The following is a 25,663-nucleotide window of genomic DNA, read 5'->3' as shown; positions in this document are numbered from 1 at the left end:
TCAAAGAGGTCAGGTATTTGTACCTCTTATTTCAGATTGCGGACCGGGCTGCCCAGAACGTGCCATGTCAGTTACCCTCCCGGGCTTTGGCCCGTCCCTGCTGGGGTAGGACGGGCAGGCAGGGGAAGGGCTGAGTTCTGAAGGTGGCGTGTCTTTCTAGAGTCTGCAGAGCTGGGCTGTGTCCTGCCATCCTGCCCTGAGCCTTTCTGACGGTGGTGGGCAGCGCTGTCTGCATGGGACTCAGGCTGTGTGACATGGCAGCATCATCCCGGCCGGGACACGTGGCTCTTTGTGGCCCCAGACCACCTGAGTGAACGGGCAGCAGAACTGGGTAGCTCAACTTATGCGGTGTAGCCGGGTGGTGCCTCCTAAGAAGTGAGGGCAACTCCCCAGCAAGCGGCCAGGGCCCCAGCCCCAGGCCTGCCTTGACTCCAGAGAAGGAAGTCTTTCCCTGACCCTGCACACAGCTGTGAGTGCCGGGGACTCTGTGCGCCAGCCCCGTCCCTAAAGTGTGGACGTGCCAACAGCACCCCACCTCACAGGGGAGATGGATAAAACTAGGTGTTATTTTGGAGGCTTCACTCTCTTTTCCTTTTAAAATATCCTCTTATTACTTCTTGTTTTTATTTATTTTTTATTTTCTTTTTGGCCATGCTATGTGGCATGTGGACTTCCCTGGTGGCTCAGACGGTAAAGAATCCGCCTGTAATGCGGGAGACACAGGTTTCATCCCGGGGTGGAGAAGATTCCCTGGAAAAGAGAATGGCTACCCACTCCAGTATTCTTGCCTTGAGAATTCCGTGACAGAGGAGTCTGGTGGGCTGTAGTCCATGGGGTCACAAAGAGTCAAACACGACTGAACGACTAACACACACACACACACACACACAGCATGCAGAACGTTAGTTCCCTGACCAGGCATTGAACCCATGCCCCCTGCGTTGGAAGCACAGAGTCTTAACCACTGGACCACCAGGGAAGTCCTCCTCTTGTTACTTTTTGTACTTCAAGTGCAACATAATTTTTTTCATCCAAATATATTATGTAAAACACAATTTGCTTTTCCTTCTAAAACTAATCAGACTTTGACCCAAGTACTGACCATTTTCTGTAAACCACTGAGTTACTTTCCCTGAGAAACTGGCCTAACATTCAGCATGGCTTAGGAGTTATTCTCTGGTTCTGGTGTTGTTTTAATTTGAGGGAACCATTCATGTCGGTTTATTGCCCATTATGCTATTGGGACATCAAGAGAAGGGTGTGTTTCTTATTCACTCTGCATCTCAAGCACTGGCCTAGTGAAAGACTCAATAAATGTTTATATATGGATAAAAAGAAAATCAATCAATGCACCTGAACCTGGCTGCCCATGGGAGTCAATCAAGCAAGGCTACACCTCCTTTAACCTAAAATCCAGTAACCAGTAATCCAGTTATCCTTATTGTATAATTTCTCTAAGGCTTATTGGACATTTAGATTGACTGTCATGCTGATTATGAGGGCTTCCCTGGTAGCACAACACAAAAGAATCTGCCTGCCAATAGCAGGAGAAGCAGGAGATGTGGGTTCGACCCCTGGGTTGGGAAGATCCCCTGGAGGAGGGCATGGCAACCCACTCCTGTACTCTTGCCTGGAGAATTCCATGGACAGAGGAGCCTGGTGGGCTTCAGTCCATGGGGTCGCACAGAGTTAGACATGACTGAAGTGACTGAGCACACACACATACACACACTTACTTTTAGGTATACATACGAATTGTGAAGCCTTATATGTATACTTGGAGAAGGCAATGGCACCCCACTCCAGTACTCTTGCCTGGAAAATCCCATGGATGGAGGAGCCTGGTGGGCTGCAGTCCATGGGGTTGCTAAGAGTTGGACACGACTGAGCGACTTCACTTTCACTTTTCACTTTCATGCATTGGAGAAGGAAATGGCAACCCACTCCAGTGTTCTTGCCTGGAGAATCCCAGGGATGGGGGAGCCTGGTGGGCTGCCGTCTATGCGGTTGCACAGAGTCGGACACGACTGAAGCGACTTAGCAGCAGCATATGTATACTACATAATTTGGTATACAGACACCAACTTGGGAAGTGAGGTATGGACATACTGTATTTGGATTAAATTTGAAGTACATTTCAAGAGGAACTTTAGGTAAAGATACTTAAAATTGCAATTCTATCAGTTCTATAACACATTTTTATCACAGTAAGTTAAAGCCTTAGGTCAAATAGCAATTTTGTGGCCTGGAACACCATTTGTGTGACTTACTGGCTAAGTCTAGAAAAAGTATAATACAGCAAGTTTTGTTGAAATGGAATTCAATGTATCATATTAACAAATAAGGCGTGCATGCTAAGTTGCTTCAGTTGTGTCCAACTCTGTGTGACCCTCTGGACTGTAGCCTGCCATTCTCCTCATATGTTTGAGAAGCTTTTATCATATGCCATATGCACTGTTAAGTTTGTTAATCCTTCCAGCAACCCTGTATGGTTGGCATGCCATAATTCACACCCATTTTGCAGATGAGCAAACTGAGGCTCCAGGAGGGAAATCATCTGTCCAGGGTTGCATGGCTCGTGGGCAGGGACACACCTGACTTCAGAACGGGGCCTCTTCCCCACCAGGTGGAGGGGCGGGCGAGCGGAATGGTTAAATAGGGACCCAGTTCTCAGTGCCGCCACTTCCCAGCTTTGTAACCCTGGACAGAGTCCTCACCCTCTTGGGGCCTCAGATTCTCACTTGTAAGTAGAAAAGAAAACCCTCCTTGGATTGTTACAAACGCGAAGAAGACTGATGCATATTACGTGCTTAAAATGGTGCACTGCACGGTCAACAAGTGTGAGATGTTCTCACTGAATTCCAGCACCATTTTTTGCATTCTCGATCAAGGCCAGCTTTCTGTCATTGTTTAGGTTTCAGTACAAAGGCATGCACAGCCTGCCCCCAGCCCTCCAGGGTGAAATCGGGGAGCCGCCAGCTCAACTGTCTCCCTCCTCTCCTGGGGAAACCCATGAGAGGAGTGACACCAGTCACCAACATCTCCGTGTGAATTAGTTTATCACACCCTTCCTAGTGCCAGGAGAGCCAGGGCAGAGAGCTGTGTCAGAGGAGGCTCAGAAGGATGGCTGGGGGGGAGAAGGATAGAGGGGAGAGGCTAGTCCCTAAGATGAGTCTGTTCCAACCTTTTCCTTCTCTTTACATTTGGGACTTTGTTAAGGAACGTAGCGTATCCTTCCTGCCGTGTGTGTCCTTTCCTGAAATGTGTCACTGAGGGGTTATTGTGGCACAAAATTCACAAACCACACCTGTTTGCATCCATCAGTCATCCTCAAAAAATGTTACAGGGGCTTCCCTGGTGGTCCAGTGGTTAAGAATCCACCTTGCGAGGCGGGGGATGTGGGTTTGATTACTCGTCAGGGAACTAAGATCCCACATGCTCTAGAGCAAGTACTGAGCTCCCTGTGCTGCAAAGAAGACCTGACACAAGCCCCCAAAATAAATAAGCTTTTAACAAATGTTAAAAATGGTAGCTATTCTTCAAGTTGTTTTCTCTTGCATAATTACAAATGCTATTATTATGCTTTGCTATTATTTCAATAGCAAAGCCTAAATGTGTTAGAAGAATGTGTGTATATGTATATTGGGTTGGCCAAAAAGTTCAAGTTTTTCAGTGACACTGTATAAGAACCTGAATGAATTTTTTTGGCCAACCCAACACATATACACATACATATATGTTTATCGATATAGTGGTTATTACTTAGAGTAATAAAATACAGTTTATTTTAAATCCTCAGATGAAAATGTGCCCCCCTTGCATTGTAACAGTCCCCTTGAGTTCCATGGACTATGGAGGGCTGTTAATTTCAGAAACTATTCTGGTTAGTAACAGTTTTGTTGCTGTTGTTTTTAATATTAGCACTTCCCCTTTGAGCTCTCCACATGTGCTTCTGGGCAGTCCAAACCAAACAAGACCTGTGATTATTTAAAGAAGCCACTTTGATTCCCCAGTCCACTCATCCTTTTCAGATACAAAAATAACACATTGTTTTATCTAGGAGTATAAGAATCCTTTTTCAAAGGAAATAAAAAGAGCAGACAGTTTCCTTCCTGGCTAATGCGTGAACCTCTTTCAATCTGTTAAACATAGCCACAGACACAACTTATTTGCCCGGCTTCACTTCCTAAACTCAACCTGACAAGATACAGGTCAGGGGGAGGGTCTAGGTTGCATATATTAGGAAGCCAAGTCTGCAGCTTGATGCACCTAATTCATAGGCACCAGAGAGAGAAGCAGTGATTTAGACTCCAGACGCAAGAATCTCATTTCACTGATGAAATTACTAAGCAGGTACCGCCTTTAATTGTTCTGAACAGCATCCAAGGATCAAAAAAATTTTTTTTTCAAGGATCAGATTTTTATTCCATGAGCCCAGAGTACTTCTAGTCAAGATATTGCATCTAATTTGTAAGGTCCACATAGTATCAACTTTCAGAAATTCTTCCTATTCAAGATTATCTTCTTCTAGGGAGCTGAAACCTGCCTCCTTGAAACGTTGCCACCATCTCCCTCTCTTGGTTCTGCTGCTCTTTTCTGGAGTGTTAAAGGGTAAGGCCAGTGTCTCCTCTGTCTGATAATGCCTTAAATATTTGCAGAAAACAGTCGTGTCACCCCCTCTCTCCAAGTTGACTCATTTTTAGACTAAACATCCTCCTTTCCTTGTGCTGTCTTATCATTACCCTATAAGGATATGGCTTCATCTGTTTATGCTTCTCTTAGAAATGGGTATGGATATTTCAGGTGTGGTTTGATGATGGCTGATCAGGTAATTTCTCAGCTAACCATGATTTTTCAGCAGAGAGGCTAGATACAGCAGTCACTCTGAGAGCAGGAAAAAAGCTGCAAAAGAGAGCAAAGGAGGAGGAAAGAGAACTATAAAAAGCAAACATAAGGACTCAAAAAAGCATGGCTGTTGGGGGCAATTAGGGTGAAAGTAAGGAGCCATGTACAAAGTAGCTGCAGCTACCTTGCAAATTGCACCATTTCTCTAAGTGATATTGAAGACTGATGCCTCATGAGGAAAAAGAGGTCATGAATCAAAAGGACCAATTCCTCCGGGTATGGGAGGAATCAGTTCTGACCCCACCAAAAGGATAAATGATTTGCATCAACTCTCCCCCTGAAATTATCTAAAACAACTGGATATTTTAAAAAATCTTCATAAAAGTTTAAAGCAATCTGACATAACAGGCCAAACTATGCATGAAAGTGGGAATGAAGTAGGGCTGAGGAAGATTGGGAAGGCATTTATACTCTGAGGGTTTTTACAGACCCTTATAAATAGCAGATTCAGTTTTCATGGCTTCCCAGAGTGTGGGGGACTGGAAACGAAACTCAGGGTCCTCACAGGGGAGGGATATCTTGTGGAAAATCACTGCAGATGGTGACTGCAGCCATGAAATTAAAAGACGCTTACTCCTTAGAAGGAAAGTTATGACCAACCTAGATAGCATATTCAAAAGCAGAGACATTACTTTGCCAACAAAGGTCTGTCTAGTCAAGGCTATGGTTTTTCCTGTGGTCATGTATGGATGTGAGAGTTGGACTGTGAAGAAGGCTGAGTGCCAAAGAATTGATGCTTTTGAACTGTGGTGCTGGAGAAGACTCTTGAGAGTCCCTTGGACTGCAAGGAGATTCAACCAGTCCATTCTGAAGGAGATCAGCCCTGGAATTTCTTTGGAAGGACTGATGCTGAAGCTGAAACTTCAGTACTTTGGCCACCTCATGTGAAGAGTTGACTCATTGGAAAAGACTCTGATGCTGGGAGGGATTGGGGGCAGGAGGGGAAGGGGACGACGGAGGATGAGATGGCTGGATGGCATCACTGACTCGATGGACGTGAGTCGGAGTGAACTCCGGGAGTTGTTGATGGACAGGGAGGCTTGGCATGCTGCGATTCATGGGGTCGCAAAGAGTCGGACATGACTGAGCGACTGAACTGAACTGAAGCCTGGCATGCCAGAAAGCAACCCCCCTCAGGGTAAAAGTAAAGTTACCTACCTCTAAATGAGAACTGACTGCATAAACAAAAATAATACTACGTGGCTATAAGCAGATGGGATTAGCAGATGCAAACTATTACATGTAGAATGGATAAACAACAAGGTCCTACTGTATAGCACAGGGAAATATATTTAATATTCTGTGATAAAGCATAATGGAAAGAATGTGAAAAAGAATATGTGTCTATGTATAACTGAATCACTTTGCCGTATAGTAGGAATTAACATAATATTGTAAATCAACTGTACTTCAACAGAATAAAATGTTTTAAAAAGTAACCAGTTTCTCACAGAAGTCAATGGACTAGTCAATAGGAACTGTTGAGAATTATTTAGACTTTGTCATTGCCAAGGGTAATATGGATGTGGGAGGTCCAGAATTACTCATAACTCACTGCCTTCTTTCCTGCCTCATTCACTTGGCTAATCCAACATCCTGCAAGGCTTCGTTCAGAGGTCAAGTCACTCTCCCTATCACTTGCAGCCTCTATGAAGTCCGTTAGCCCTTATCAGCGGCATTGTGTAGTATGTTTACTACTGATTAGTGTTTCTATTTTACCTGTAGGAGGAGCTCAAAATGTCTATTGATCTGGTTCTCCTGGTTTCATGTCCCCCTTAATTGCCTTTCAATGAGGTTTTCAAAGCACATGGAGCTTAGCGAGCATTTCTCAAAAGCCCATATCCTGCATGAAAGTGAAAGTGTTAGTCACTCAGTAGTGTCCAACACTTTGTGACCCCCTGGACTGTAGCCCGCCAGGCCCCTCTGTCCACGGGATTCTCCAGGCAAAAATACTGGAGTGGGTAGCTGTTCCCTTCTCCAGGGGATCTTCCCGACCAGGGATTGAACCAGGTCTTCCGCATTGCAGGCAGATTCTTTACTGTTTGAGCTACCAAGGAAGCCCCCCATATCCTGCACAGTCCTGAGCAAATAGATAAGCTGTTGAGTTAACAGCTAATTTAATTTGGCTCCTCTCTGTTGCCCTCAACAGTATAGTGATGTATTTCTATAGCCTGCCGGGCTATAGTCCATGGGGTTGCAAAAGAGTCAGACGTGCTGAGCAACTTTCACTTCACTAGGATTACTATATATAAAATTACTATATATAAAATATATATAAAATTACTATATATAAAATTACTATGTACACACCAAGGACCCACTGTGTAGCACAGGGATCTATTCTCAGTATCTTATAATAACCTGTCATGGAAAAGAATCTGAAAAAGAATATATATAGAGAGAGAGAACTGAATCAGTTTGCTGTTTACTTGAAACTAACACAATGTTGTGAATTGAGTGGACAGCAATAAAAATGAAGAACAAAAGGTGAGAGTAGGATTGTCTGGAGGAGAACAAGCGGGGAAGGGAGGCTGTTCAGACCGAAGGAGAACGATGTGTAAGGGCAGAGGACCAGGGGCGAGGGGGTGTGTTCTGGTTTAGTCCAGCTGAGGGGCTGCGGCGTGGGGAGGGTGATGAGAGCTGAGACTTGAGGAGGACCTGATGCACAGGGATGAGGAGAATGGTGACCAGAAACCCCTGCAGGATCTGAAGCAGGGGAGAAACATGTCAAAGATCAGTCATTTAACACTACTCTGTATAAAGTAGATAACCAATAAGGACCTGCTGTATGGCATGGGGAACTCTGCTCCATACTCTGTAATGGCTTGTCTGGGAATAGAATCTAAGAGTGAGTATGTGTAACTGATTCACTCAGCTGTACATCTAAAACTAACGCACTTGTAATCAACTATACTCTAATAAAAAGTTTTTTTACAAAGATGAGTCCTGTAAAAAGATGACTGTAGACTTGGGCATGGATTGGAGGAGGGCGAAAGAAGAAGGAGGAATGCTGTCCGAGAAGGAAGGGATGATGTGCACAGACGACAGGGGTCAGTTCAGCTGAATGGCAGCTGTGGGCCATTCAACAAAAATCACTTCCTGTTTCCTCAACAGCGAATGATCCAAGTTGATAGAAACTTGGAGATGACCACATTGCCTGACTTTGCTGAAAAGCATGACATTCGTGGGAGGAGGAATCGGGGGAAGCCATCTAGAAGCGGGGAGACAGGACAACAAGGAGCAGGGTGGGGCTGGAGAAATCCACGGGCTCAGTTTCACCCTAAGGCCTTGCAGACAAGCTCCTGGGGTGCTTCAGGAGAATGGAAACCTTCCTTCTGCAGTTTGCAAAGACCTAGACTCAAGTAAGTCCTGGCCATGCTGCATGTTCATGGTACAACTTTGGGCCAGCAATTTAATCTCTTCAAGTCTCCATCTTCTTATCTTTAGACCGAGCATAATACTCCTTCTTTGGATTCTCGTGAAGTTCGTGGGATTCAGTTTGTCAAGTGTCTCGCCTGGTGCCTGCACATAAGGTACTAAATAAAAGTACTAAGTAAATACCAGTCTGCTACTAAGTGCTGGGGAGGGAATGCAGACAATTGGTTGACACAGCTCCTGCCTCAAAAAGCTTGTGATTCAGTAGCAAAGAGACGCATGTGCTCAGTCAGTATCCGACCCTCTGTCCATGGGATTCTCTAGGCAGGAATACTGGAGTGGGTTGCCATGCCCTCCTTCAGGGGATCTTCCCGACCCGGCATTGAACTTGCATGTCCTGCACTGGCAGGTGTATTCTTTACCCCTGAGCCACCAGGCAAGCCCCCAAAGAGAAGCATATCGATTCCTAACTATTCATGAAAGGAAGACTAGAGTAAGTTCTGATTCAAGTTTCTTCATTGAAGAAAAATGGTGTGGGTGAGGGGACAAAAGGACGTATATCTGACTCAGCTTTCATCCCGGAGGATGTAACAGAGCAGAAAGCATCTAAACTGGCCCTAGAGAATAAGGAGGATTCGCCTGAAACAGGGAGGCGCCTGGACAGAAGGCATTCCAGGCTGCATTAACTCAGTTAACCCAGGCCATGCCTAGCCTTCTGCTGTGAGTCAGGCTGACTGATGGCCAGAACCCTGGCTCATCAGCCCCCGATCCGACCTGGGGCTCCACAGTGCCCCTGCTCTGGCCAGAGCTGCAGAAGGGGTGCCAACAGACTGAGGCAGCTAGAAGAGTGGTGGTCACGGCCAGTGGGTGGGACAGAGTCAGCGATGTCATGAAGCAGTGGGGCTTCTAGGAAACTCAGAGCAGCCTGGCAGAAGAGGGGAAGGGTCAGGAAGTGGTCGTCTACGAACTTGTGTAAATATCTCTGCTTCAGGCAAGGGCTTCTCCCAACCCATCAGAGCCCAGGATTGAGGATCAGGGAGACCCCCTCACTCTCTGGAGGCACCCCCTTCTCAGATCTCCACCCCACCCTCCCTGATGCAGTCTGGGGTCCTTGTTAAAGTATCAATGAACAGTCCTTTACAGAAGGAGGTATTAAAGAGAGAGGTACCCTTGATGCATTATCTCCATGTGTAAGCAAATGAGTTGATACTTTAAAACCAGGATGACTGGGGAGACAAATAGGACCATAACTTAAAGGGTTTGGGAAATGCTACCCTCGACTTTTTTCTGAAACTGTAAATTGGTAGTTTCAGATTTTTCAGGAGACTCTCCAGGATCATTTCCTTGTACGAGACCGGGACTAATGGGTTCCCTGGTGGTCTAGGGTTAGGATTCAGTGTTTTAAACGGCCATGGCCTGGGTTCAGTCCCTGGTCAGGGAACTGAGATATGGAAAGCCTCAAGGTGCAGCCAAAAAAAAAAAAAGAAAAAAGAAAAAAGAATGGGGATGATAAATTCTCAGTTACCATCTTTAAGTAGTGTAGTTTCCAGGGCAGAAAAGTTGATGAATTTTGCCTTCTCCCTTAGTTCCTCCTTAGGAAATTCTTATATACTCTGAAGTCTCCTTGGGAGCATTTGCGAAATAGGCTGCTGAACGACATGTGAAACCTCAGTGAGTCATAGATGTGTACACCCTAGAGGTGCCAATTTGAAGACTTTATGATGCTGTAAATGTCATGTTTTTGGGCGATTCGTGGCAGTGGAGAATTAAAATCGAGGTCTAATCTCTTTTCTGAATGGAAGCCACGTGGCCAAAGCCCAGGCTAGGATGTGGCCTTTTTGGGTTTTGCTGCTCAACAGAGCTGTTTGAGGAAGCCTGTGGAATACTTTTCTTCATCGTGGTCTGTTTACCATGTGTGGCTTCTCTCTGATCATATTTTGCAGCCTGTGCTGTGCTCAAGTCGTGTCTGACTCTTTGCGACACCATGGACTGTAGCCCACCAGGCTCCTCTGTCCATGGGATTTTCCAGGCAAGACTACTGGAGTGGGTTGCCATGCCCTTCTCCAGGGGATCATCCTAACCCAGGGATCGAACCTGGGTCTCTTGCATTGCAGTGGGGTTCTTTACCACTGCACCGCCTGGGACACCCAGTGTGCAGCCTATTTCATGTTAAAAACAGGCTTATGACAACACGGGGAAGAGCCAGTGTATGTGTAACTGAATGGGAGTGGGAAAAGAATGAATAATTTCCAGCATGTGTGATTTTTTTTCCTCTCTCTCTCTATGCCTGGCTTCTGTCTTCTTGGAGTTCTTTCTCACAGGCGTGGCCACTCTGGCCATTCTCTGTCATGGCTCTGGCATTGACAAGCTCTCCCATCTTCCAGGGTCTACTTTCTCCCGGAGCCTGTGTTCTGACGGCGGCCTCTTTCCAGGGTGGCCGGCCTGTGTCCTCCTCCTTGGCCTTGCGGGGAGGGACCAGACAGGCTAGCCCAGTGGGACGGGGATGGGAGAAGGAAGTTGGGGAAAGGAACATACTGGAGGGACAGCGGGGGATTGGGAGTTGGCAAGTTCACCAAACGGGGAAGCAGGTGTCTGGGCAGCTGTTTACCTTGCACAGTGAGGTGGGCCGAGCTCTCTGCCGAGCCCTTCAGGTTGCTGGCTTTGCAGTGATACACGCCTGCATCCTCTTCCGTGACTCTCTCGATAAACAGTGTGCTGCTTCCCGGTCCTAAAATAATTCCTGGGGAGTGAGAGATGTTTACATTAGTGGGCCTGGATGACAGAGAAAACAGCCACGTGTGTGACACAACCCTCTTCCTATCTTTATGCCTTCGGATGAGGAAATCCAAGCTCTGCTTCACCTGGGCCAGCGCTGCTTATTTGGTCTTGTCCAGGCTGTCTCGTGGCACCTTCTGGAGCTCTGAGCCCCTACTTTGGAGATGCAGGTCTGACCCAGGCCAGAGAGAAAGATGGGGCAGCTGCCTGAACCTTGGAAGAGCACATGTCAAGGAAGTGTGTGTGTGTGTTACTTGCTCAGTCATGTCCAACTCTTTGCAACCCTATAGACTGTGGCCCACCAGACTCCTCTGTCCATGGGATTTCCCAGGCAAGAATACTGGAATGGGTTGCCATATCCTCCTCCAGGGGATCTTCCCGATCTAGCGATTGAACCCAGGGCTCCCGCATTGCAGGCGGATTCTTTACTACTAGTGCCACCTGGGAAGCCCCAAAGAAGGAGTATATCGAATAATAATAATAGCAATTGTTGTTCAGTTGCTCAGTCAAGTCTGACTCTTTGCGACCCCATGAACTGCAGCAAGCCAGGCTCCTCTGTCTTCCACTATCTCCTAGAGTTTGCTCAAATTCATATCCATTGAGTCGGTGATGCTAACTATCTCATCCTCTGCCACCTTTTTCTCCTCTTGACTGATAACAACAACCATTTCCTCAATGTCTGCTGTGTGCCAGGCAAGACTGAGACCCCATTCCTGTCTTTTTTTACATTGGAGGGTAATTGCTTTACAGTGTTGTGCTGGTTTCTGCCATGCATCAGTGTGAATCAGCTCTAAGTATACATGTATCCCCTCCCTTTGGGGCCTCCCTCCCAGTCCCCATTGCTGTCTTGGCAATCATCCTGTAAGGGGTTATTGTCTCCTTCTTACAAATGCGGTAAGCTGAGCTTCAGGGAGGTTAAGGAACTCAACTGAGAGCGTGCAGTCGGACGGAAGGCACACCTGTGGCTCAGGGGTCACAGCCAGGCCTATTTCATGGTCACGGTGGTGAAGAGCGTGGGCTGAGCTTTGAACGAGGCTTCACCACCTGCAGCTTGTCTCTTTAGGCCAGTTACTTCACCTTTCTGTTTCCGTGTCCTTCACCTTAAGGTGACAGTGAAAACAGCTCCTACTCGATAATGGAAAAATGGATAGCAAGTGCCCAGCACACAGTAGGTGCTCGGTAAATGCAAGTTGAAGTGTTACTGTGGAGCGGGTGTGAAGGAGGGGGATCCAGCTTCCAGACCCAGTTGCTTCAGTACCAAGTCCTGTCACCCTGTGTTTGAGTACTGATGCTTAGTCTGAGGCTGAGACTGGGTGGTGGGAAGGGGCAGACTAAGGGGTGGCGTCTGCTGAGGGACAGTTGACTCATACCAGGCACAACACACATTCACACACACTCTCTCTCAGACACACACACACACACCAGCAAACAGAAAATGTTTGAGTGAGAATCAATACACGTAGCATAGCAGAGCCAATTAAATGCAAAGTCTGGGCAGGGAGGAGCTCATTAAGAACAGGGAAGTCAGAGGCAGCACGGAGGCGGTGGGCTTTGGGTTAAGGTCTAAACCATTATCAGAGGTGATGGGAAAAAGAGGGGGCATTGAGAAGAAGCAGGACCCTGGAATAAACATGTGCTGAGTGCTGGTTCTGGAATAAATTGGGCCTGACCAGACCAGAGGCTGTATTTTGTTAGCTGAAATAGTTTGTATTCTCCTGATTATAAAGAATAACATTCGATATAGAAAACTTGAGAAATATATTGGAAAGCATAAAGAATATAAAAATACAAACAAACCTATGGTCTCACTCCCAGTCAATTGTCCTTTTATTTATTTATTTTTTTTTGCCATACCAAGCAGTATGTGGGATCTTTATTTCCCAACCAGGGATTGAACCTGTGCCCCCTGCATTGGGAGCACAGAGTCTCAACCACTGGATCACCAGGAAGTCCCCCTTTAGTCTTTTTGAAGTGGCCTTTTTACACAGCTTGTTTATTGACATCATATTTTAAGCTTGAGCTTCCCAGATGGCACTAGTGGTAAAGAACCCACCTGCCAATGCAGGAGATGCAAGAGACATGGGTTCAATCCCTGGGTGGGGAGGATCCCCGGGTTTAGGAAATTGCAACCCATTCCAGTATTCTTGCCTGGAAAACTCTATGGACAGAGGAGCCTGGCGGGCTACAGGGCCAGTCGGTGGAGTCACCAAAGAATCAGACACAACTCAGCATCTAAAGAACAGGTGCTACACACTAGTCCACACGCTGGCAATACAAGGATAAGCGGCAAATCAGTCCTTGCCTGCGCGGGGCTTCAGTTACACTTCGGGAGAAGCACAAACAAAGAATGTCATTTCAAGTGGCCATGAAGTTTGTGAAGAAAATGAGCCAGGTTAAGGAGGGCCACAGGTTAAGGAGGGTGAGGAAGCTATCTTAGGCGGGCTGTTTGAGCAGAGACCAGGGAGGTGGGCTAGCGTGAACCAGGTGAAGACATGGAAAAGGGCATTTCAGGGACAGGAAATTGAAAGCCCGTGGGGGCAGGAAGGAGCTTGTTTAGGGAAAGACACGGTGGCTTTGTTCTGGAGCGATTGTGGTTGTTTTTACAATTAAGCAATTTAATTTTTAAGTAACGTTTAATTTTAAGTGATTATTTGGGTTGCCCTGGCTCTTCGTCGCCATATGCAGGCTTTCTCTAGTTGCAGGAGCGGGGGCTACTCTCTAGTCGCAGTGTGCGGACTTCTCACTGTGCTGGTTTCTCTGGTTTCAGAGCACGGGCCCTAGGGTGCTCAGGCTTCAGTAGCTGTGGTACACAGGCTTGGTTGCTCCACAGCCTGTAGGATCTTCCCAGACCAGGTATCGAACCCAGGTACCCTGCACTGGCAGGCAGATTCGTACCCACTGTACCACCAGGGGAAATGCCTGGAGCAACTGTGTTTGTTGGAAGTGGTAGGAACTGGTGGTATCAGGGATCTTTGTGAAGGCTTGCTAATGGGTTAGCATGTGGTACTTGAAATGCCAAGTCATAAATGTGTGACTTCAAGGCTGATGGTTTGAACAACTGTGAGGATAGTGGTACCTATCCTGGGGGGGAGCAGGTTTGAGGAAGAAAAATTGAGAGTCCTGTCTTGTGAGAGGCCCACAGCACATCCCAAAGGAGGTTTCACTGGGGCCCAGGGAAGAGGTCAGAGTTGGTTGTTCAGTTGCTCAGTTGTGTCTGACTCTGCTACCGACTGCAGCACGCCAGGCTTCCCTGTTCTTCACTATCTCCCGGGGTTTGCTCAGATTCATGTCCATTGAGTCGGTGAGGCCATCCAACCATCTCATCCTCTGTCGCCCCCTTCTCCTCCTGCCTTCAGTCTTTCCCAGCATCAGGGAGGTCAGGTTACAGCCGGCTAAGTGGAATCAACATTTGGGAAGCAGGGACAGCCAGGGGGATGGAAACAAAGCTCATGGGAAGTGAGTCCGGCCGCTCTGAAGCTGGAGCCCCAGGAAATTAGAGGAAGAGGAAGCAGCAGAGGCTTAGAAGAAGTCGCCCAGGAGGTTGCAAGAAAAGAGGAGAGCCTAAGTCCTAGATCCGAGGAGAGAGCTCACAGAGGAGAACAGGGATCTGCTGCATTCAGAGCAGCTGAGAAACTAGGAAGATAGAGATGGGAGATAACGAACTGCTGGATTTGACAATGAGCTGCTTCAGTGACGTTTGGCAGAAGCGTGATGACTTAGAGAATAGGAGGTGATGGAGGAGAGATGGGGGTGCAGGTTAACTTTTCAGGGAGTGTGCCAGAGACCTACATGAGGTCAAGGAGTGAATTCTTGTTTGAAATGTGAAATTTTATAGCATGTTCATGTGCTGATAGGAATAATCTGGGAGGGAAGAAAGGAGGGAGGAAAAGATACTGAGGGAGAAAGAGGAGAGAGGAGGAGAGAGGACACAGAAGGAACAATACCAGGAGAAGTGAGAGGGAATGGAACTCAGCGGCCAAACCGACCTTGGGCAGGAATCCGGAGAGCTCAGGATGGGACAGGTAGATCCGACAATTTGGTGATACATTTTCTCAGTAAACAAGAGGTACTCATCGGTTGAAATTGAGGAGGAGGAAGGAATTTTGGAAGTTTGAAGCAAGAGAAGAAGGTGTGAAATAGGGTGCTGGCAGAGAAAGAAAACAAATCCAGTTGTGAAATGCTGTTAAGGTTTTCCTAATGCGTATACAGCTTTAAACACTGACCCCTCTGTGCATGTATCTTATTGGTTGGTATTAGGTTACATCTAATCACTCATGACTATAAACAATAGTGCAAGGACATTTTTAAGCATAAAGGTTTTTTTTTTTTTTTTTAATTTCAGATTATTTCCTTAGGCTAGATTTTTCAGAAACAGATCTATTAGGTGAAAGGCTCTTCATTCACATAATCAAGCTGCCTTCCCAAAACATTATTCCAGTTAACACTTGGGCCAGCAGAGGGTGAGAGACAATTTTATCACTTTCCTGCCAGGACTGAGCAGAAACATCTAAATAATACAAAACACAAAACTTTGTTGGTTTGATAGAGAAAAAATAAGTTGTCTTAATCTGTGTGTGTGTTTTGGAACATTCTTTCATGTGTTCCTTAGCCATTTTTATTTTCAAAGCACCTGTTTTGAGTCGTTGACTGGGAAGGTGAGTTCAGATGAAGGAGAGCTTTGAAATCCTGGCTGAGGAGTTCTCATTCATTGGAGAAGGAGAGGGTCACAAAGGCTTTTGAGGGAAATGACATGAGAGCTGTGTTTAAGGAAGTTTAGTCTAGAAGGAGAATGCAGGATGGACTGGAATGAGGAAAAAGTGGTATCTGGAAGTCCAGCTCACCAAGTGGTCATTCAGGCAAGGAATGATGAGGCTCTGAGTCTGGATGGTGGGAAAGGAAGTAGAGGGGAAGAAATGGAAGCAGACACTTTGCAGAAACAAGCCACAGGGATTGGTGCTTTACTGGATCCAGGAATAGACCAGGGATGAGTCCAAGGTGCTTCTGGAAAAAAAAAACAGAGCTTTCCCCTGTAACCTTGGCTAGATCACTGAATCCCTTTGGGGCCATTTCCCCATCTGTGAAACAAACAAACAGAAAAACCCTCTGTTGTACATACGCCATGGTATTTGCTATGAGAATCAGTAGAAATAATTTAAGTGAAAGCTTTGAAAAGTAAGGTATGGTGTAAGGGATGATCCCAGAAAGAGAAAGCATGGCTGGATGGTGGGTGGTCGGGGGAAAGGACGTCAGGAAGAGCAGCGAGCCGGTTACCCACGATTGTCTCCACTGCAGCTGACCTGCATCTCAACCAAGTTCCTATCACTCTGATCCCAAATTAAGGCTCAGGGCATGATCAAATAAAGCTAGAGGACTTGGACTGCACCCAAGGAGGCAGATGTGTAATTGGAGAGGTGAAAGGATGAAGCCAGAGATGCTGATGAGCTGACATCATCTGGCCCGGGTCCCTCTTCCCACCACGTGGAGGAGAGAAGGGGCGAGACAGTGTCCAAAGTCAACAAGCACAGCTCCTCTTTCTGGCTTGGCCGCACGCTGCATGACAGCAAAGGCAGGGACCTGGATGTGTGACCATCAGGCTCCGAAGCCTCATCGCACTGTTCTCCTCCTCTGTTCTCGCTTATTTCCCTTCTCACAAAAACAGGCCAGTTACTCCCCTCATTCTTTTCCCCCATTCCTCCAATCTTCTGCCCATACTTGACTATGGTTGTCTTTCCTAGTTTCTTTAACGCCTTAACCTGTTACTACCTTTATACAACCTATTCTCTGTGATACAGGCTCTGTTCTGCTGTGGAGCTCACCTTTTAAGGAGGGCTCCCCTTTTAGTTTAAATTTTGATTAATTTCAGAGATTTTAAAGGTGCAGGAAAAACACAACCCCTGTGCTCACCATTAAGATAACCAGATGTCAACATTTTCCCACCTTTGTTTTATATAAATGAAGTTTATAGATGCTTTTCCCCTCTCTCCAGAGGTACCACTATCCTAAAGTTGGTGCATCTTGGTTTCACACAGGTTTTGGTGCCTTGTCCACATAAATATCTATCTCTATAGACTATAATATTGTTTTGTGGTTTTAAAAATTCCAAATAAATTATATAGTACATATCCTTTTTTAACTTGGATATTTTTCTATTCTACAATGTGTTAATATTTATCTTTGTTGATATATGCAGATGCAGTTATTTTTAACTGATGTATATAATATTCCCTCGTATAAAAAAGCCACAGATTTTTTTAAAATTCACTTCTCTACTGTGGGATAGTTTTCACTCTTTTGATCTTTACCAAGAAGGCCAAAATGCACAGATGACATACCTATGTGTGCATTGTTATACTTTATCTCCTTGTCCTGGGTTGTAGAGTATACCCATTTTCGACTCTATCAATTATTACAAAATTGTCTTTTGAAAATATACCAATTTACACTTTAACCAGCAGTGAGCAAGCACTCCCCTTTCCCACTTACTTACCAATACTTGGTGTTTTCAGGTGTCTTTAATCGGCAATATTTGGGGTGTAAACATCTTGATATGGGTTTAATCTGTATCCCCCTGATTACTTATTGGGTGGAATATCTTTTTTCAGTTTGGCTGGCCATTTGGGCTTCTTTTCCTGCGAATTACCAGTTCACGTCCTTTGCACATGTTCCTCTTACCCTATTTGTCTTGTTCTCAATGACTTTAGGGTTCTCTACATGTTTTAGATACTGAGCCCTTGTTGGTTCAATCTGTTAAAGTCTTCTCGATTCTATGAGCAGTCTTCTAAACTTTGTTTATGGTGGATTTTTAATATAAAGACTTAAAATCCTAAGGCAGTCAAATGCATCAATCTTTCCATTATCCTTTGTGCTTTTTGTTACTTGTTAAAGAAATATTTCCTATTCTGATACCATAAATCATTTCCCTTATATACTTTCCTCCCCTCAAAATCTGTTTAAACAGTTTGCTTTTCCTCATTTAGGTCTTTAATACATCGAGATTTCCTTTTGAAGGGAGTATGTATATTGTGTGAGATAGGGACCTAATTTTTACTGTATTTTTACTGTAGCCAATTATGACAGCAAGGCTTACAGAATAATCTGTTCTTTTCTCACTGAATTGTGAAGCGAGTTTTGTCAGATACTAAGTTTCCACATATTTGTTGTTCTGTTTTTAGGCTCCACAATGGCCTATCTATCCTACACAAGTGAATCCATGATTAATTTAGGATTGCTTGATAACACTTCCTAATATTTGGTATGAGCTGATGCTGTTTTCAAAATTGTCTTGGCCCTTTTACACTACAATACAGATTTCAGGTTTAGCTTGTCAAATTCTGTAAAAAGCACTGTTGGAATGTTGATGGGAATTTCTCTGAATTTATGTAATTCAGTACATTGGGAGAAATTGTCCTATTTATTTTTAGGTTGAAACAAATGAAACTGTCAATATTTTGACCTATAAAAATGGCTCACAAGTGGTTCAACTTACTAATATATGTCCCCTTCTAAGAATACCAAATATCTCTGTGTTACTTAGGTCTTCTTTTACGTCATTTGATAGCTTTAGGATCTTCTCTTTAAATATATTGCTTTTCAGTTATATTTTCCTAGATAAAGTTATAATTTTTGTTATTATGCAAAATGGCATTGGGATCTTTGACAGATCACTTTATCTGAATATTCTCTTTCCCCTTTGGGTGTTCATTATTAGAATGAACAAGTAGAACTCAGAAACATGAGGCTGTACTATGTTTTCCTGAGATAATTCAATTGTAGGCCTGCTTCTTTCTAGAAGGATTGCTCACATAAATTCCAACCACAAAAATCATGATAATTCCCATGGAAACTTACAATTTATCATTGTCAAAACTCTCTTCTTCATCCATCAAAGTTCGACTCAAATGACATTTCCTCCATGAAGTGTCCTGTGATTACCTGTCAGAGGTGCTGATTTGTATCTGATGGAATTTTATGCCCTTCATGTTGCATATTTTTGAATTGACTTTGTACCTATTATGTGTGTGTTTTTCAAAGGTAAGGAATAAGTTTTACTCATTTTCCTTTTCTCTAGGATATAACAAATGTCTGACTGATGGTAGGGAATGAAAGTTACGCTTAATAAAATAAAAAGTAATTTTTGTTATGATGGTCTTGGCTTGCCAACTTAATGATAAATGTTTTGAGGTAGGCATACGATAAATTTTCCATAAATGGTAGCTAGGATGATGATGTATCTAATTCTAGGTACCTAGTAAATAATCACACCTTTAGATTGTCCATTCTTTTTTTTTTTTTAGATTGTCCATTCTTAAAGGAATTCATGGGCTTCCCTCATAGCTCAGTTGGCAAAGAGTCTGCCTGCAATGCAGAAGACTCCGGTTTGATTCCTGGGTCCAGAAGATCCGCTGGAGAAGGGATAGGCTACCCACTCCAGTATTCTTAGGCTTCCCTTGTGGCTTAGCTGGCAAAGTATCCGCCTGCAATGTGGGAGACCTGGGTTCAATCCCTGGGTTGGGAAGATCCCTTGGAGAAGGGAAAGGCTACCCACTCCAGTATTCTGTCCTGGAGAATTCCATGGACTGTATATAGTGACCCACAAAGAGTCGGACACAATTGAGCGACTTTCAATTTCTTAGGAATTCATTAACTAAGAGCTGTATCTGAATTAAGGATCAGAAGAGCAAAAATATAGATTCAGGATGGTTAAAGGTGGCCCAAGAAAACTAGATGTCCGATTGATTTCCCACAAATACCACAAAGGAGACACTATATATCTAGTCAAACTTTTGGGGTTTGGAAAATTATATCTGGGGAAGAGAAATTCAAGTTTAGTAAACTTCAAAGGCTGACAAAATTCAGACATGAAGGATGATGGCTCATTAAGTAGCACTAAAAAGATGAATGATTCCAATGTTTTCAAATGTTCACCATGCAGCTTCTTCCTTAATTGAAAATTTGACTCTAAGATCAAGCCTTGTGGCAAAGCCTTTATAGATGTAAGAAAAAAAATGTTGGTGAAATATGGAATAATCTAAGACACAGTGAAAGGCAGCCTTATAATAATGTGCTAAGTGGGAAGAGAGTTGTGAAATGTTGAAAACATATAGTCTAAAGGCAATCCGATGGGCAATGTGATCCAGAGACTCTCTGCTCTATAGCCTTGAAAAAGATAAAGATGAGAAGCTTTTAGAAAAGAATTAGATTAAGGACAGTGATGGGGGAAAAAAAAGCTGTATAATATTCTTCTCCATGCAACCACTGAATAAGGGAAAAGCCATCCACAAAGGTTCTTTCATTTGGGATAATGGCTATTGCTTCACTAGTTTGACTTTCCGAAGTGGGTTATGATAACAGAATACTTTTTAAAAGCTCTTAAGAAATTGTAAACCAGATGCATTGAAGGGATTATGGTTGAAGTGAGCACCTTGAAACTGTGCCTAAAACACATGTATTTCTAAACATGTTAAAGTCAAAAGCACTTTTTTTTCCTGCTCTTTCACTGAATTTTACTATTGTTCCAATGAAGTATTTCAAGATGCTTTGGGCACATAAAAAAAGGTGTCAAGTGGTGCTAACTCTGTGGTTATGAGCTGTAAAACCTTAGCTACTCACTATGTATGTCTATAAATTATAAACACAGACACTTGTGTGCTCACACATGTAACACACACACAACCTGTCCCTGCCCCAACAAATTCTTATGGTGTGTCCAGATTTGCCATAGCCCCTTCCATGTGGTTGGAGGAATTTATACTGTAGGATACAGTCAACTAAAGTGGCCTTTCTGTGGGTAGTATAGTATAGTTCTATGACCATTTTCAGGCAGGAAATAGTATTGCATTGCACAAGGGGTTAACGGCAAGAAGGTATTTTTCCATCAGTAGAATAGCTAAATAACTTATGGGAACACATACCATATTATAGGGCATGACTGCTTAAAAAATTAGGCAGATGATATGTACATAGGGAGATCTCCAGAATAAATTGTGATAAAAGCAAGTCATAAAACAAAACACAGAGTGTGAGCTCAACTCAGATTTATCTTAGAGATGTTGGCTTTTCCCAGATCACCCTACTATAATCCATTACCTTATTTTGTTCACCACAGCAGTCACTACCATCTGATTGCATGCTATGTGCTTATAGTTTTGTTAGATTTATTACCTGTACTTTTTCATTTGAATATAAATTCAAGGTCCCTGTTTTGTTTGCAGCACCTACTGTATTCCTGGTACAGGGCTGGCTCTCAGTGTATAGCTATGAATGAATCCCAGCTATCTTTTGCCCCATGAATGTCTATGCCCCATATTTGCAGGGGCTTCCCTGGTGACTCAGTGGTAAAGAACCCGCCTGCCAATGCAGAAGACATAAGAGATGCAGGTTTGATCCCTGGGTCGGGAAGATCCCCTGGAGGAGGGCATGGCAACCCACTCCAGTATTCTTGCCTGAAGAATCCTATGGATACAGGAGCCTGGCAGGCTACAGTCCATGGGGTCACAAAGAGTCGGACACAACTAAAGCGACTTAGCACCCACGCATACATATTTGCATAAAGGCACATATATAAGTAAAGAAAAGGAAAAATCTGACAAAATACACATCAAACAGTTATCATGGGTTAATTCCCCCAAGAGACAACTTTATAGTGTATTCTATTTTGGTATTATGTGATCATTTACAATTTAAAAGTATTCATGTACTACTTATTTAGTTAAATAACAGTAATTTTTTATTACAAAAATGAAATGGTGTAGGTCTCTTTACTATCAGCAAAGAACCACTGAATGAAAGTTTAAAAGCTATATAGATCCAAATACTTGTACATTTGCAAAACTTTATGATACTGACTATGGATAGGATAATGAAATATTTTTGAAGCAAGTAAAGCAGATTTATGCTTCCCTACAGCTTACAATTAAAAAAAATTTTTTTAGCCAGGCTGCACGGCCTATGGGATCTTAGTTCCCCAGCCAGGGATTGACCTGGCGTCCCCTGTAGTGGAAGTCCAGAGTCTTAACCACTGGATCACAAGGGAAGTCCCCAAAATTTACAAATTTGGATTAAAGCAATAAAAGGACAACCAAAATTTATTCCATCAGGAGACTGGTCCCTATGGAGGGCAGGGGAGAGAGAGAGAGAAGGGGTGTGTGTGTGTGTGTGTGTGTGTGTGTGTGTGTGTGTGTGTTAGGGTTGGGGCATGACTTATAGTATGTTTTCTGTGTGTGAGTTTTCATGATAGTTGAATTATGACTGAGTTGAATGAGAAGGCTATTTATACTAATATACAATCTTATTGTGTAAGATGTCTTAGTAGCAGATTACGCAAAAATCAAGTTTTGATTGAGTGTGGGTGGAGGAGGAATGAACTTCCTTGATTTGGCGTTTTCAGCAGTGATTTCATCCTGCTGAGCTCACAGATTAGATTATCCGAGAATGTATCTGTTGGCATATTTTCCTTAATTGTACTGGGTAGAGTGGTGATCCCCACTGCATCGCCGGGTGTCACTTTAGATCCTGGGTAAGCTGTTTCAAGTTCCTCCTTGGGGGAAGGAGGCGTTTCCATGCAAATACTGGACTTGTGAGGTAGAAAAGCCTCATCTCATTAGTTTGCCAAGAGCTGGAGGAGTAAACTTAAGGCAGGTAGTGTCTGAGTTTTCCTATATAATCACCTAGGCTTCCGCGTAAGCGGGAAAATGTGGATTGGGGAAGGAGACCCCCTTCTACTCCAGGAGCTCAGACCACAGCTCTTAGTTTTAGAGTTAGTGACCCTGGACAAGGTTCAGCCCCCTCCTGGTCTCTGGGAGAATCTGTCCTCCTCCACCCCCATCCATCTTTCTTTCTCTCTTCTTTGTTTTTCTTACTCCCCCTTCCTTTTTCTCTGCTACTGGTCTCTCAAACATCGCCTGCTCTTCAGACAAAACAAGCTGCCGGTTGTGGCCATGCTCAAAGTACAGTTCCTTGTGTCCCAAGAGGTCACAGAAAGAATCAAAAGAGGAGGTTAATTCACAGTGGGAAGGGAAGAGCTTTAATGGTATGAGGTTTCCGTTTGAGGTGCTGCAGAAGCTCTGAAATGAGACAGTGATGGTTGTACAAGCTTGTGAATATACTTACTGCCACTGAACTTGGCACTTTTAAAGGAAAAAGTAAAATTTTTGTTGCATGTATTTCACCACTTTTTTTTTTTAAAGGGAGAGGTTGTTCTAAAGTGATGCTCACATTTGCAAGTTTTTTCCCATTTCTTACATTGCAAATTTTTCACTTGAACATTCAAGAGGGCTTCAAAAGAGGCACCCAACCAAAGGTAAACAGCTAGCAGGGGCTTCTGGTTCACATGAGAGAGTCTGTGCCGGCTCGTGTGTGAGTGCTCCGCTGGGTCTTGCTGTGGCCGAGCGCTGTCAGGAGGCTTTACTGGTCTGAATGGGGCTGAGGATATGGGCTAGAAGAGGCATCCAAGTCATCTTTCTTGGGCCAAGCATTAGGATATGACACGATGCTAGGTATATACGAGAAAGAGCTAAATACGGTGGAACTCGAGGATAAAGAGAGAGATTTGAGGGTGTCAGGACTGAGTCTCCATAATAACTCCTGTTGATTTCCAGTTCAAAATGGGACTCTACTCACAGGTCATGTTACTTTTCTTGATGTAAACCCTACAGCTCCACCGCCATACATGTGTCAGTCTCACTGACGCGGCCGAATGTTAGCTAGTAATTAGCAGGAAGTGTTCTCCACTTTTTCATCAGCTTAGAGCTGTGGTTGGAGTTGGGCATCCTCTCTTCTCTTCTCTAGGGTTTTCAGTTCTGGCTCTGGACTCTGGCAGTGCCAGCCAACCGTCTTCTCTGCTGTTACCCCCAACTCTACTCCTTTCACCTTCTAAATGCCAGTTTATCCTTAGGAAAGAGCTGAGCCTTAGTTCTCTGCCATGTTCAGTTCAGTTCAGTCGCTCAGTCGTGTCCAACTCTTTGCGACCCCATGAATGGCAGCACGCCAGGCCTCCCTGTCCATCACCAACTCCCGGAGTTCACCCAAACTCATGTGCATCGAGTCGGTGATGGCATCCAGCCATCTCATCCTCTGTCGTCCCCTTCTCCTCCTGCCCCCAATCCCTCCCAGCATCAGAGTCTTTTCCAATGAGTCAACTCTTCGCATGAGGTGGCCAAAGTATTGGAGTTTCAGCCTCAGCATCAGTCCTTCCAATGAACACCCAGGACTGCTCTCCTTTAGGATGGACTGGTTGGATCTCCTTGCAGTCCAAGGGACTCTCAAGAGTCTTCTCCAACACCACAGTTCAAAAGCATCAATTCTTTGGCGCTCAGCTTTCTTCACAGTCCAACTCTCACATCCATACATGACTACTGGAAAAACCATAGCTTTGACTAGATGGACCTTTGTTGGCAAAGTAATATCTCTGCTTTTGAATATGCTATCTAGGTTGGTCATTACTTTCCTTCCAAGGAGTAAGCATATTTTAATTTTATGGCTGCAATCACCATCTGCAGTAATTTTGGAGCCCCCAAAATTAAGTCTGACACTGTTTCCACTGTTTCCCCATCTATTTCCCATGAAGTGATGGGACCGGATGCCATGATCTTAGTTTTCTGAATGTTGAGCTTTAAGCCAACTTTTTCACTCTCCTCTTTCACTTTCATCAAGAGGCTTTTTAGTTCCTCTTCACTTTCTGCCATAAGGGTGGTGTCATCTGCATATCTGAAGTTATTGATATTTCTCCTGGCAATCTTAGGGATGTCCTTTAAGCTTATACTGTTGTCAGAGATACAACTAAACCAAACCCTGAGAAGATTCTGGCAGAAGAGTTCTTCTCAGAGAAGAGCTACTGGGGTGTCTGCTAATAGGGCTTGGCCCTTCTCTGTCTGGGTACCCGGATCCCCTTACCTTAGAGACACTGATGGAAGAGGAAGGGATGACATAAACGGCTGCTTCACTGATCATGTGAACTGACTGATTAGCTCAGGTCAGGTGACAGAGCCTACTTACTCCCCACTCACTGCCTTCCATGTGCCTGGGCAGCGTGGCCTCATTTCTTTCCTGCAGTGTTTCTTAACCTATTTTGCACCATAAGGGTACATATCCATGAGGAAGAAAAGGCAATTACTCTGTAAGTTTTGTGGAAGGTTAATAGACATTTCTGAATTTTATTGTTCTAGGAAATCAAGCAAAAATAGCTTGAGAGTGACAGTTTATCATCCCCCGGCATCAGCATCCTTGTTCACCTTTCTCCTCTACTTTTCCTCAGCATCTCTCCCAGATCCATGAAAACCACTTTATGCTTCAGGTGTAATTCTGCCCCCTAGGTACTAGGACTAAGTCGGTCACCTTGATTTGAATAATCGCTTACCGGTACAGAGATTTGCATCAGTGACATAGTGATGATAGATGATTAGATAAATAACTCTAGTGACCAAGATCTCACTTAGGAAGGAATGTTGATCAGTGATTCCTCTTCCAGCCTCTGTCCATTCAAGATGGAATTTATTCTCCCTAAACTCTTAGTAACAAAGGTCCGTCTAGTCAAAGCTATCGTCTTTCCAGTAGTCATGTATGGATGTGAGAGCTGGACTATAAAGAAAGCTGAGAATAGAAGAATTGATGC

At 44.3% G+C, this 25,663-nt stretch overlaps 1 protein-coding gene across 1 annotated transcript in view; it reads right to left on the bottom strand.

The window, feature by feature from the left end:
• FLT1 (fms related tyrosine kinase 1) overlaps positions 1-25,663 on the bottom strand; it is a 204,598-nt gene that overhangs the window by 49,765 nt on the left and 129,170 nt on the right. Inside the window, exon 15 of the mRNA XM_027557508.1 lies at positions 10,889-11,020. Within this exon, the coding sequence (XP_027413309.1) occupies positions 10,889-11,020 (132 nt within the window). The remainder of the gene's footprint in view (positions 1-10,888; positions 11,021-25,663) is intronic.

Source organism: Bos indicus x Bos taurus, chromosome 12 (genome assembly GCF_003369695.1).
Source record: "Bos indicus x Bos taurus breed Angus x Brahman F1 hybrid chromosome 12, Bos_hybrid_MaternalHap_v2.0, whole genome shotgun sequence".
Classification (NCBI taxonomy): Eukaryota; Metazoa; Chordata; class Mammalia; order Artiodactyla; family Bovidae; genus Bos; species Bos indicus x Bos taurus.
This window is presented reverse-complemented; position numbering and strand designations above follow the sequence as displayed.